This window comes from Acomys minous (genome assembly GCF_964271855.1).
Source record: "Acomys minous genome assembly, chromosome: 16".
NCBI lineage: Eukaryota > Metazoa > Chordata > Mammalia > Rodentia > Muridae > Acomys > Acomys minous.
The window spans coordinates 92700724-92713968 of record NC_140498.1 but is presented as its reverse complement, the minus strand read 5'-3'; the positions used below and the strand labels follow the sequence as shown (position 1 = coordinate 92713968).

Genomic DNA, 13245 nt, shown 5'->3' with positions numbered 1-13245 from the left:
ATTTATATCGCCTCATTGTTTTCTTTTTAGCTTGTTTTTTTTTTTTCTGTCTTCTGAAGACACTGTAAATAGAAACTTTAATGAAGAGATGGAAATGAGTAATTGGAGAGCTGAACTATCAGCTGCCAGGCAGCTCTCATTCACTTCAGGAACCTGATGGGAACACTGATGGCGTGAGCGCCCTCACTCTGGGTGGTGTAGGCTGGGCCATCTGGGTGGCACAAGTGAATGAAATTTCTGTAGATGGCTGAACCTGTTAGCTGTGCTTTAAAGAAATGATTATGGGGGGCATTGGTATAGCTCTTCTTGTCACCTCAATATTTTAAAACGTTTTTTTCAGGGGTAGGGGGTGGGTTCGAGACAGGGTTTCTTTGTGTAGCCTTGGCTGTCCTGGACTGGCTTTGTAGACCAGGCTGGCCTTAAACACACATCTATCTGCCTGTCCACCTCCCCGAGTGCTGGGATTACAGGTGTGCACCATTGCACCCAGCACCTCACTATTTTTTAAATGATGGGTTGACACCCTTCTGCTTGTAAGAACATTATAAATAAATGTGCACAGAGAATTTTGCAAGTGGGTCATCAGGTCTATGCACAGTACCCCCTTGGAGGCTTCGAAGGGTACACATGTGCCCGCTAACAGGTGACTCAGACCCCTGTATCAACATAGTCTTTCTGTTTTCCATCCTGAAGGTTGCAAGAGGTAGGGTTCTTTATCTCTCATGAGTTCTTTGTGTTTAGAAATTAGTTTGGGGGCCATCCTGGGGAAATGAGAGCTGCCTTTGGCCACCAGAGGGAGCAGCTGCTTTCCATAACCAGGTCTATGGAGGAAACGAATCAGGACATTTTGAAAAGCTCTTTGCTGGTGGTTGAGGTCACAGCCTTCCACCCCCCCCAACCCCCCACCCCTGTCTTTTGTGATTCATACCTCAGCCAGCATGCATGTGGGTTTTAGGATTTAAGCACTCCCAAAAGCTCCCATGGGGCCAGAGAAAACTTTCTGGTTCTGAATTTTACTTCTGTAAAAGAAGGATATGTTAAACATGGCCCCCTCTGTAGGCACAGGATGTTTATAGACAAAGAGAACGCTTTTAAGGCTTATATCAAACATGTAGTATTTAGTTTTTGTCACACTGACTTCTCATGGATTTAGAATGAATCCTGGGATTTTCCTTTCAGAAGTCAGTTTTTGTTTTTGTTTTTTTTTTTTAGTACCTGCTCATTTTTGTTTTTAATTCTCTGGTTTTACACAATTATTTCTTATAGAGCATGTCTAGCAGGCCCCTCTCATAGTTTGCCTCCAACACCACAAAACAGAGTGACAGTTCTTCTTGCAAGTCATTTGTGCCCCCAGGACATGCAGGGCATTGACCATCCCCACAACGCCCTGGCTGCAGATGGACAGCCACTTGTCTCTTTCCCCCTGCTGACCCGTCCAACCCAGCGCCGCTGAGAGGCATTCCCCGCAGAGCTACAGCGGCAGCGTTCTCTGCTCCGCTTGCAAACAGAGCTGGTACCCTGTGCTCAGCTTCCTCCTGAAGCAGGCATTTGCTAAACTTCATCAGATTTCCCGGGTCTCCTTTGAAAGGGAAGACTGACAAGCAGCTCAGGAAATGGAGGCATGAGCGGGGGCACAGGGGCCCGGTGCTTTTGCCCTTGCTCTGGAGAAAACACAAAAAGTCACACTTTCTCCATAAATGTAAGAAGGAGAAGGGGGCTTGAGGGCTGGTGAGAGGCTCTGTGGATAGAGGAGCTTGCCTCCAAGGATGCTGACCTGAGTGGGTCCCCCACATGGTACAGACAGGCAGGCAGACAGAGACACCCAAATGAATAAATGTTATACTCTTTTTTTCCAGGATGAGTTTGAGGACACAAGGTGCCAAAGGCCTTCTAGATCTTTGCTGTCTTTACAGCTTGAGGGTCATGTCTGCCGCCTGGCTTCTTTTTACATTTCAGCACAACAGGCTTGGGGATAGGGGACCACTGCACTTTTAGGATGGTGCAGCAATGATATGTTAGACATGGGACAATAATCTGGAGTAATAAATAGCACATAATATTCACATATTTTAATCTTCTCTTGTAAGTAGCCCGGAGTGGCCTTCAACTTGGGATCTTCCTGCCTCTGTCTCCCAAGTGCTCAGATTATAACAAAGTGTCATTACAACTGGCTCAATTTTTTTTTAATTTAAATTTTTAAAAATGAGCTTTTTAGGGGCTGAGAGATGGCTCAGAGGTTAAGAGCACTGACTACTCTTCCAGAGGTCCTGAGTTCAATTCCCAGAAACCATATGGTGGCTCACAATCATCCATAATGTGATCTGATGCCCTCTTCTGGCCTTCAGGGGTACAAGCAGGCAGAGCACTGTTTACGTAATAAATAAATAAACAAGTAAATAAATAAATAAATACTTTTAAAAAAAAATGAGCTTTTTAGGTCATAAATAATTGCTTTTGTAGATAATATTTTAATACTTATTAAAATAGTCTTACAGTATAATAGTGTAAAATATATGACTGTGAGTGTATAAATGTAATATATATTTATGTGTATGTGTATTTAGATATATGTGAATATATGTATCTTTTTTGGTGTTTTTGAGACAGGGTCTCATATAGCCTGGGCTGGCCTCTAACTTGCTATGTATCTGAGGATGACCTTTGAACTCCTGATCCTCCACCTTTAGCTCCTAAGTGCTGGGATTACAGGCACATGTCCCTTCACTCTTCCTCTTCCTCCTCTTCCTCTTCCTCCTCCTCTTCCTTCTCCTCCTCCTCTTTTTCTTTTTCTAATGGATGAAAGGATCAAAAGAAGGCCCCATGACAGTCATAAGGTACCCGGGATAAGGAAGGTCTCAAAAAGTGCCCCCATCTCCTACCCCGGGAAGGCCATGCCCTCACTATGGCCTGTGTCCTGGCCTAGATGTCAGCAGTTCTGTCATTTGGCATCATCTGCTTTGTGTACACTGTGAGGGACACCCATGTGCCCATGATCCCAAGGTTGGCCTTCAGTAACTGTGGGTGGGAGGGAGTGATTGGCCTCCGTGTTCCCTCTCTGGCTCGTGCTGCCCATGTGAGCTGAGTGTTGCTACCTGAACCCTGTGCACATGGACTATCACCCCCCAGGGCCTGCTGGGTGAGATAAAACAAGTGCCTAGCACCCTGATACTGCAGAAGGGTAAACTGTACTGGCCAGAGGAGCCACACAAGTACAACCGCCTTAGTGATCCTACCACCCATGTGGTGGGAGAGAGAACTGACTAAAAATTGTTTTCTTTTTCTTTTTTTCTTTTTAAAAATAATTTATTTAGTGTTCTGCATGTACACCAGCATAAATAAGAGGGCACCAGATTACATTTTAGATGGTTGTGAGCCACCATGTGGGTGCTGGGAATTGAACTCGGGACCTTTGGAAGAGCAATCAGTGCTCTTAATCGCTGAGCCACCTCTGCAGGCTGAAAATTGTTATCTGACCTCCACATGCATGAATGCTGTGGAATATTCGTACCCAGAATTGTGCACATCACACACATACCACACCACACATACACACACATGCATGCACGCACACACCACACATACATAAACCACACACACTCACACAACCACACACACATAAACAACACACAAACAACATACATACACAGAGAGAGTCAGAGGGAGGCAGAAGGGGACGGGGAGAGAGAGAGTGCTGTGATGACCTGCTGGACTGTGTGCAGCTCATTGGCAGAGCACTATAGCCTAGTGCATGCAAAGGCAGCATCCTATCTCCAGCAACAAAACACAATAAACAAAGTGTAAGTTGCAAAATACTGATTGAAAAAGCATCAGCCACGGTTTTGTCTCAGGTGATGCTTCACCATCAAGACATCACTAGCTTATGAATCAAAGACAGCCTCGGCTGCTTGCCTGTCCTCCTCACGTTTGCCTGCCCCCTCCTGCCCTGGTCATGTCAGACAGGCGTCACAGCCTCCACACTCAGCCTGAGGAGTGTTTCTGTCCTTGGTTCTAAGTTTTCAAGGCTGCTGCCCGTTTCTTCTGGTAAATCTCTCTGTGTGTGGGTGGGAAGGGGTGGGAAGCCTTGATTCAAATGTTCTGACTTGGTTTGAAGATTCATTTTGGAAAACATTGGACTGTTCGGATCATTTTAAGGCTTCTTGCTTCAGGGAACAAGATAATTTTTCTTGGGGAAAAAGGTTCTCCCCCCCCCTCCTCCTGCAAGTTATTCTGTCGTGGTCCAGTGTCTTGTGACTCTTCCAGATTTCAGGGTGACTTGTATTGCAGGAGCGACGCTAAGCTCAGCCTTCCATTTTGAGCCCTGAAAAATTAATGGTGAGAAACTGACAATGATGACTTTCACCTTCCCAGATGATGTCCTCCGAGGTTTCCAGTTACCCCGGCTGCTGTCGGAAAGGTTAATTTCAAAGCTAGGACCATATCTAATTGTGTTAGGACCACGTGGCATCCGAAGGACAAATCTATAGGAAGGAGAACCACACACACAGTTTATCTTCGTTTGGAGAACAGCTCTCTCTGTGCGTCTGCTCATCCCTGGGAGTTTTGCGAATCTGTCCGGCTGTTTGCTTAGCGTGTCTGATTGAGCACGTGTGTTTCTGGTGGGGTTACTCTAGCCAAGTGTTCCGCATTAAAGCAACTTAATATTCTCTCCCCGTTCCCTGTCTCCCAACACCCCTCCGTTTGCCTCTCTCCAGATCGTTGCACTCACCTCTTTCTCTGTCTGTCCATCTGTCCTGTGACACAGTCCCTCCAATGTACATCTTTCCCTGTGGTTGATCTGCATCCATCCTCAGGCCACCTTTTGCTGTGGAGATCCAAGGTTTATCTTCCCTCCTCTGCCCGCTCTTTAGGAGTACCAGGCTCAGGTGGAGGAAATGAGGCTGATGATGAACCAGCTGGAGGAGGACCTCGTGTCAGCCCGAAGACGCAGCGACCTCTACGAGTCGGAGCTCAGAGAGTCTCGGCTTGCGGCCGAGGAATTCAAGCGGAAGGCAACCGAATGCCAGCACAAACTGATGAAGGTAGTCAGCCACCCTCCAAGAGGGGACTTTGGGGGTGCGGCCCTGGGTCATCTTCACCAGAGGCAAGGCCATGCTGGTTTCCTGAGTATGGGTTGGAGGCAATGAGATCCTTTAGCAAACTCCCTCTCTTTACTACAGATGACAGCATTGTTATTGCGTGTTGTAATCCTGGTCACAGAGGCCAAGGAAGTACAACAGATAGCGATGGTGGGCCGTGGAGATTTCCCAGCATCTTGTGTCTTTTTACTTACAGGCTAAGGATCAAGGGAAGCCTGAAGTGGGGGACTATTCCCAGCTGGAGAAGGTGTGTCTTCTGTGTTTGAGTTTACTATTTGGAAATATTGCAAATCTTATCAGTGACTGCTTACCACATAAGAACACATTTGTAGTGACTTGGTACATTTATTATGTTTTATTTTATTGCTGAGGGGAGTGAATGCAAGCGTGTCGGCTGCTGCTGAATTTACGCTTCATGCCCTGACATCTTAATGGCTTCTGGGTGACCATGTCAACTTTTAGCTGTGGTTCTAAAAGAGATCAGACATACTTTATACTTTGTTGCTTTAAAAGAGAGTTTCATGAAGCCCAGGCTAGTCCCATGCTCACTGTATAGTTGAGGATAACCTTTATTGCTCCTCTTGACTTCATCTCCCAAGGACTGGGATTTCAGGCATGTGCCCATTTTTAATTTTTAAAATTATTATCATTGTTGTTGTCATATTTTCTCACAGTAATGCATAAACCCATGGCACTTGGTAAAATTTTATTGTGTTAAGGTACTGGGCCACTCTCCCTTCATGTATGTTGACAGTCCTTACAGAAATAGTGCACAGCACAGTTTGCCTTAGGACATACCCACACTTCTCTGACCAATGTTATTTCTATGCTAGTAAGTTCTAGAAAACAAAGCCCAGATGCTCCACAAAAACCTGGAGGAAACAGGACCACGCTGCAGGGAGGGAGAGATGCAGGCACTGATGGCGCCCTTTTTCTCTCCTGGCTTTAATTATAGATAAACGCTGAACAGCAAATCAAGATCCAAGAGCTGCAGGAGAAGCTGGAAAAGGTAGGTGTGGGTGAGCGGGGCTTCCCTACTTGCACGTCCCTACCTCCCTCACCTTGGAGTAGTAAAGAGGAGAGAAGCCGGTCACTCACCGGCACCAGGGACGTGAAGGGTGCCTCGCTCAAAAATAGCAGGGTTCTGAATTTAAATCTTCCTTTGGAGATGTGTCTGCAGTGTTCGTTTTTTAAAACTTTACTTGTGTGAGACCCTGGGACAGAAACCCAAAGGTGGTGTCTAGTGCCTCGGGAGGCCAGGCTCCCTGCCCTACACGTTTGTAGGGGAGCTCGGCTTGTTCTCTACATGGGCTGCGAAGGCTTCCTTCCCCAGGGACTGTCTGGTGGCTCCTCGGTGTCATGAGACTGTGTGTGCTGGGGAGAGGGAGGAGCTGGTGACGTCTGCGCTAACAGCCCTGCTCCAGCTATCCTGTCAAAACTTTGATGGCGCCTGCATTAGTTCCATCAAGGAATCGTTGACAAATAATAGAATATGTTTACAGTGTACAGAAGTACACAATGGTGTTTGACACATGGATTCAGCTGTGATGTGATTGGCTAATTAGCATCTGCATCACATCTTGCCCAGCTTGAGGGCAGAGTGGGAGGGATGGTGGTTTGGGACGTTGTTTCTACATCCGATCATCCGTGCATGAGCTTTCTGGCTGCCTTCATAAGGGCCATTTTGACTTCTTTTAAAAATGTTCTGTGATAACCTGGCCAGTGACGTCACATTTCCGCTTTAGCCCTTTCCAAGTCACTAAGCGTATCCACGTGCTTGGACGACACATCTCTGGGAAGTTTTTACCAATTTATCAATAGAAAGTCCATACCTGCTGAAATAATTAGGATTAGCTTTAAAATTACAACCCTGTCACATTTCAGGGTCCACCGACTCCCGTTTGGCACAGTGCAGGTCTTAGAATTAGTGTTTTATTGTAGTTTCCCCTTACGTATTTTTGCTAGAGTCTTGCTATATAGCTCAAGCGGGCACCAAGCTCACTCACCGTCCTCCTAGATGTTGGCTTCACAGTCGTACCAGACAACTGGCTGCACGTGTTAGCATTTCAGTTCAAGCAATGCATATGAGGATGCTTTATATATAATTTATATATACTATGTATATATTTTTTGTCTCCTAAATTCAGATGTCACCTACAATGCTGTAAATGCTATAGTGCAGGTTAGACCAAAATAAAAGTTAAATAAATGACAAAATTAAGAGGCTTCTCCCCCTCCCACCTCTCGTCGATTATCACAGGTGCCAGGGCTCTGACAGTGTTTGAACGGTCGTAACTCGCCTATCCCTCGTGTTCCTGTTGTAGCTGTGTACATATTCCCCACAGGCCAGTCTTCAGAAGGAGCTAGATTAATGCTGGATAGGTCAGCTCCTTTTTTGTTTGGGTCTATGTGTTGCATTGTCAGTCACCCCAAGAAAGAGAAGTGTAGCATTTGTAATTGAGACTAGTTCAGTGATATTAAAAAGCAGTGCACCCAGTATATACAAAATGAGCAATAAATGAGTGCTTAGTTTTAGAAAATGGATCTGATGTGATCAGTGTCTCCGCCTTTTCTGTTTGTTTTTCTCCCACATGCATACATGTAGACACTGTGTCCTGTCCCCCTCTCTCCCACTAGGCTGTCAAAGCCAGCACAGAGGCCACGGAGCTCCTGCAGAATATCCGCCAGGCCAAAGAGCGAGCCGAGAGGGAGCTGGAGAAGCTGCACAATCGAGAAGATTCTTCCGAAGGCATCAAAAAGAAGCTGGTCGAAGCGGAGGTGAGGGGCCTTTCCTCAGCCCGAGGTGGTTTGACACCACTGACCTCGTGTTTGACCCTGGTTGTGCGAGGTCAAAGAAACTGCAAAGCTCCTGTTTCACCAAACTTTTTCCCTCTGAAGATCCCTTTGAAACGCAGCCTTGGAAGCTTGTCTCCACAGTCCTGAGGCAAGCGATGCCTGGATGGGCTGTCCTGCCTGTTTGCCTCTGGCCTCTGTACCGGACTGATCTGGTGACTTTATATTTTCTCTAGGCTCAGTGGCTGCTACTGTTAAGTTTTCTTCTTCTTCTCTGTGTTTTGGTGTTTCTAACACAATGCAGGTTTAACCCGCTGGTCTCCTCGGCTTCGCCCTTCACTTGAGTCAGTGGCTCTGGGCCTGCGCTCTGGGCCCTTTCCCATCAGGCTCTTTGTTGTTGTTGTTGTTGAAATCATTTTTATAACTATACTGGAAACATGAGTGGCTTTTCACTGTCAAACAGTGCAGACAAATAGAGAGTACAAAGCAGTATCTACCCATCTCTGCCTCTCCGCTCCCCTCCCTAAGTGTTTGTCGTAGTGAGTAGATTGTAACATGGTCAGTTTCGCTGTCTCGTCTGTCGCTGGGTCTCTCCTTTCCCCCACCACAGTCTGTTCGTAACTCTGCCTGTGCTGCTGTCTGGGTTCTCTCCTCACCCGCATTCCTGCCTTTTTCCCACCATTGTTCTGAAATCCTGAGTATGTGTGTGAACAGTGCCTCAAGTTTAGAGTGACCCCAATACTGTCTACAGAAACTGCCTTTTTTACTTTCCTTATATGCCATTTGGGGCCACCAGCATTCTCTTGGTTGCCCACCTCGTCTGTGAGTGTTGCTGCTAATGACAGTGAATTCAAACAAAATGGCTCTCCTCTTTGCCCTCCACTTCTGTAGCCTTCCTCACGGTGCGGACCCCTTTCCTTCTTAGATGAAGCAGTTTCTTGCTCTCCAGCTTTGGATCTTTCCTTCTCCCCACCTACCTCACTCAGTGTAAGACTCCTGGACCCTCAAGTACTCCTGCCTCGCCCCTCATCTTTGAGGGTCTCTGGGTATCTTCGGTGCACCCTGAGCTCTAGGGAGCAGCCATTTGACCCACAAACGCTGACTCCCTTTCCCAGCCCACCCATGTGGCGGTCAGTCTGTGCTTCCATGGAGCTGCAGTTGCCTTCTGACCATCTCTTTGTTCCCCCATCTCCTTTTGTACAGAAGACTGTGTGTGTGAGAGTGGCCTCCTGCTGCCCATGATTGCCTCCCTCACCCTCCTCATTCCAAGCTACCCTGCAGTGTCTCTCTCTGGAGCTCGTGTCCCGTCCCCCCACGCCTCACCTGCGCAGTTAATGTCCCCCTTCCTGCCCATCACTCCCCACAGCACTTTGTCTTGTGGTTCTCGCCATCCTTAACCTGTGTTGTGCGTACTGTTGTCTGTCTTACCTTTCCCAAGGGCAGCGTGACGCCATCCTCTTCTGTGTTTCACACGATGCCTAATGTGGTACTTTGCAGATAGTAGGTGCTTGGTAAATATTTGAATGAATGAATGCACTCTTGTAATCCACACAGCTGAGCACCTGAACTCTAGAGTTGTCATCTTCGCCGTTGCTTCAGGTGTTCCAGGATTTCTTTCTTCCCAGACTCGAGTGTCCACTTCTTGAGGGCTCTTTCCCTCAGTGCAGGTGGCACGCCCACAGCAGGTGCTCCATTAAAACTCTCTGATTGATTCACGACCTACAGGAACGCCGCCATTCTCTGGAGAACAAGGTAAAGAGGCTAGAGACCATGGAGCGTAGAGAAAACAGACTGAAGGATGACATCCAGACAAAGTCCCAGCAGATCCAGCAGATGGCTGATAAAATTCTGGTGAGCAGGAACGGCAGCTGCAAAGTTCAAAGATACGAGGTTAGAGGTCTCAAAGGGAAGGGGGCACGAAGCTGCAAACGCCATCCCATGGGAGGTATCACTGAGTAAGTGAACAGAGAGAGGTGGTTTCAGAGGGAGCCACGTGTAGAGCAGCAGGGATGAGGCCACACTGTGTGTAGAGCAGCAGGGATGAGGCCACACTGTGCACTTGAGCCCCAGCAACAGAGCCATCATGTCGGTTACTACTTTTCTGTTTGCTCTCACCTGGCCTTTTTAAAAACGAAATCATGGGTTTGTCATTTTTTTGATTCATTCTTATACCCTCCTCTTTAGCAGAGTTTTGCTTGGTTGGTAGCTTGGCAGAGCCGGTGCCCTGGGGTTTTAGATGTCTGTGGCCAAAGCCTCGATTCTTGCTTTCAGAAACGAAAGAAGTGAGTCACACGGCTTGTTTTCCTCAGCGTAGTGTCTGCCTCCACTCGCTGGTCGCCCCTCACTTCCTCTGCTGCCGTTGGTTGGTATTCCTACTTTAACCCCATTGCCTCAGCTGGAGCATCTTTTTTTTAGGTTTGTCATCATTTGGATTCTGTCTTCAGCACTGATGACCAAATTAAACTAGGGAGTGCTGGCTCAGTAGGCTGACATTGCAGGCGTGCTGATGTACCTCCCTGGCCCAGGGCGAGGCTGAGGGCAAGGGCAGCACCTTTGACGGGCTGCCTTTGAGTTTCACTCCCGAAGTTGGAAGTTTGATGTCATGTTCAAGAAGCTCAGGGATGGCTTGGGATTCATGCACAATCCCCCTTTTGTCCCCTAGACAGAGGTGGAGTGTAAACAGGCCACTTTATCTCCCCTGTCATTTCTGGGAAATGGAGTACCAGGATGGATGGCTTACAGGCTTGCACAGTTTTAGTACCAAACTCTTAAACACCTCATAGATTTCTCTATGCTCTCATATGTTCACAAATGTAAGGGTGTTTTGAACAAATGGATAAAAGAGGAATCAGTTCAATGGTTTTGCTTTGCCACCTAGTCTTTATATTTATGTGTGTGTGTGTGTGTGTGTGTGTGTGTGTGCCTGCACACAGAGACAAATGTGGTTGTTACTCTTTTCTGATCTCTTGTTCTGTTATCAGAATCTCTCTCGGCTGTTGTCAATTGTGTGACATTTACTGTGAGTAAGGATAGATCTCGACACTGTCACCCCTTACCTTGTTAATGAGCAGTTAATGAAAGACTTAACTCTTTCGTGGTTCCAAAGCGTTTCTCTATTTAATGGTGATGTGTTCATTCATTCATTCAACAAATATTTAATGAGCTTCTACTATGTGCCAGGCACTGTTCCAGGAGCTGGAAATGTAGCAGTGAACCCCAGTGGACACTGCATGACACAAGGAAGAGTTGCTCTAATGCATACAGTAAAAGATATGTTTAAAAAAATGACAACAACAACAAAAAATACAAAATTACCAAGTAGCGAGGTATAGGTGGTCAGATTCTGGATCACCATTCCTATAGGCTTCAGTCTCAGTGGTTTGAGTGGTAGGTTTTAATTTTAACCGATTTTTAGATTTCTATTCCCATTTCTATGCCATCTTATGAGGACTGAACCCAAGATAAGATGATTATGAAGTGATATGTAACCAGACAGAAAAGTAAAGCTTCTTTATCCCAGTGTACCTCGTCACCTGCCCAGGTGCCTTTGTGCCTTTGTCTGTGCCTTGGTTTTGACAGAGTGTGCCTCTTGCTCAAGAACCTTGTGCTCAGGCTGCGGAGTGTAGGGGGCGTGGGCCAAGAGCCATCCTTCTTATGTCATACAGCGATGCTGCCGCCGCCGAGCAGGCCCCAAGTGTCATTGCTCTGAAATGCTTGCTACTCTGATGAGAAGTTTCAGAACGGGTAACAGGGCCTTTATTATGTCACCATCTCTGCTTTAATCAAAGGAGTCTTTGCCTGGGGTCTTTTGGTGAACATGCACAAAGCCTATAAAATGTTTTTATTAATCAGACTGCTGTTTGTGTTCAGCTTCCTGAGAGCACATCTGGTAGATCGTGGCCGGCGGGTTTTGTGCACCTGGTCTTGAGACTGAACATCTTAATGGCCGCAAAGCAAAGCCTGTGTCTGCAGAGTTGCCAGTTTCCAAAGCTTTTATCTCTTCCTTTTTTTTTTTTTTTTGGTGTGTGCATGTGACTCTCAAAAGCACTTCCCTGCCATCCGTTTTATGGACAGATCCCATATAATTTCTTCATCCTTCCAAAGTCACCATCATTGCTTCCACTGCATAGAAAGAGAAGAGAGCTTGAGAGCAGTGACTTCTGATGTCAGGAATTGACTAATGGGCTGAGATTCCTGGGTCAGATGCAACTGTGTCTCTAGTGAGTCGGATGCCTCCTTCTGTGAGAGGTTTGTTTATGATACACCGGCAAATGAGTTGGTGTAATTTTCAAATGAATCACAATTTGGTTTCAAGGCAGAAAAGACAGTAAGAAAAGCAAGAGACCTTCATCCTGAGCTGTTGACACGACTCCAGCTCCTCTCCTCACTGCTCATGTGTGTGCACGCACGCATACGGGCCTTCCCGCCATCGCTGCCCATGTTCCCATTGCTGCTGCCTCACACAGCCTCGCATCACCTGCCAGTGTTCACACCTGCCCCATGCCAGTCGTTTACAGTGTCACTCAGAATGCCATTGTTTTTATACTTACGCTAATCATAACATTAGCTTTCCTTTTTAGCAAGGGTTCTTGAGCAATGCTTTTATGAATGAGGAAAACTCAAAGTATTGTTTATCTTATCTCCGTAATCAATTAAAGTCCCTTTTCTTATTTAAGGCTGATGAACTTTAGCAGTGTAAATAGCCCGAGACTCACGACAGTGGTCAGGGTCTTTGTGCCATACTGACCTCTCGAATGCTGTATTGTCACCTGTATTTCTCTGTGTGAAGTCAAGCCACTGCCTCTTGTCTGACCTGTCACACCAGTGTAAACCTGATCCCAGCCTCGCGCCCACCGCCTACGTGTATGTGTGTGTGCTTGGACTTGGGAGAGCCAGGGCCACACGGCAGTACTGGTTTCCTTCCCAAGAGCCTGGGTCTGGTATTGCAGGAGCAGCGGCTGCCTGTCGCCTGCGGTGCCTGTGGCAGTCGTGTTTCCTGTGGGTGTCTCTTGTGCGTTGGCGCCCTTCCCTGAGCATGCCTGACTGACTGTTCTTTTGTGTCCAGGAGCTGGAGGAGAAACATCGGGAGGCGCAGGTCTCAGCTCAGCACCTAGAAGTGCACTTGAAGCAGAAGGAGCAGCACTACGAGGAGAAGATTAAAGTAAATGGGCCTTCCTTCCATAGACAGCCCCGGGCGGCGGCCCTGCGCTCCTGCGCACTTGGGCTCACTGCTTGCTGGGCCTTCCTGCCATAGATAGCCCCTGGCTGCGGCCCTGTGCTCGAGCAGCAAAGGGCGGTTTAGGGTCAACACTGCTCTTCTGCACAATGCGAGAGTTTCAACTCTGGAGCTTAAAAT

At 47.1% G+C, this 13245-nt stretch overlaps 1 protein-coding gene across 6 annotated transcripts in view; it reads left to right on the top strand.

Moving 5' to 3' along the window:
* CIT (citron rho-interacting serine/threonine kinase) overlaps positions 1-13245 on the top strand; it is a 168816-nt gene that overhangs the window by 86530 nt on the left and 69041 nt on the right. For 4 of the 6 annotated variants that reach the window (XM_084762171.1, XM_084762169.1, XM_084762170.1 and 1 more), the window contains exons 14-19: positions 4869-5039; positions 5293-5343; positions 6052-6105; positions 7734-7874; positions 9615-9740; positions 12955-13050. In XM_084762171.1, the coding sequence (XP_084618297.1) occupies positions 4869-5039; positions 5293-5343; positions 6052-6105; positions 7734-7874; positions 9615-9740; positions 12955-13050 (639 nt within the window). The remainder of the gene's footprint in view (positions 1-4868; positions 5040-5292; positions 5344-6051; positions 6106-7733; positions 7875-9614; positions 9741-12954; positions 13051-13245) is intronic. The other 2 variants (XM_084762173.1, XM_084762172.1) reach the window with 1 other exon arrangement.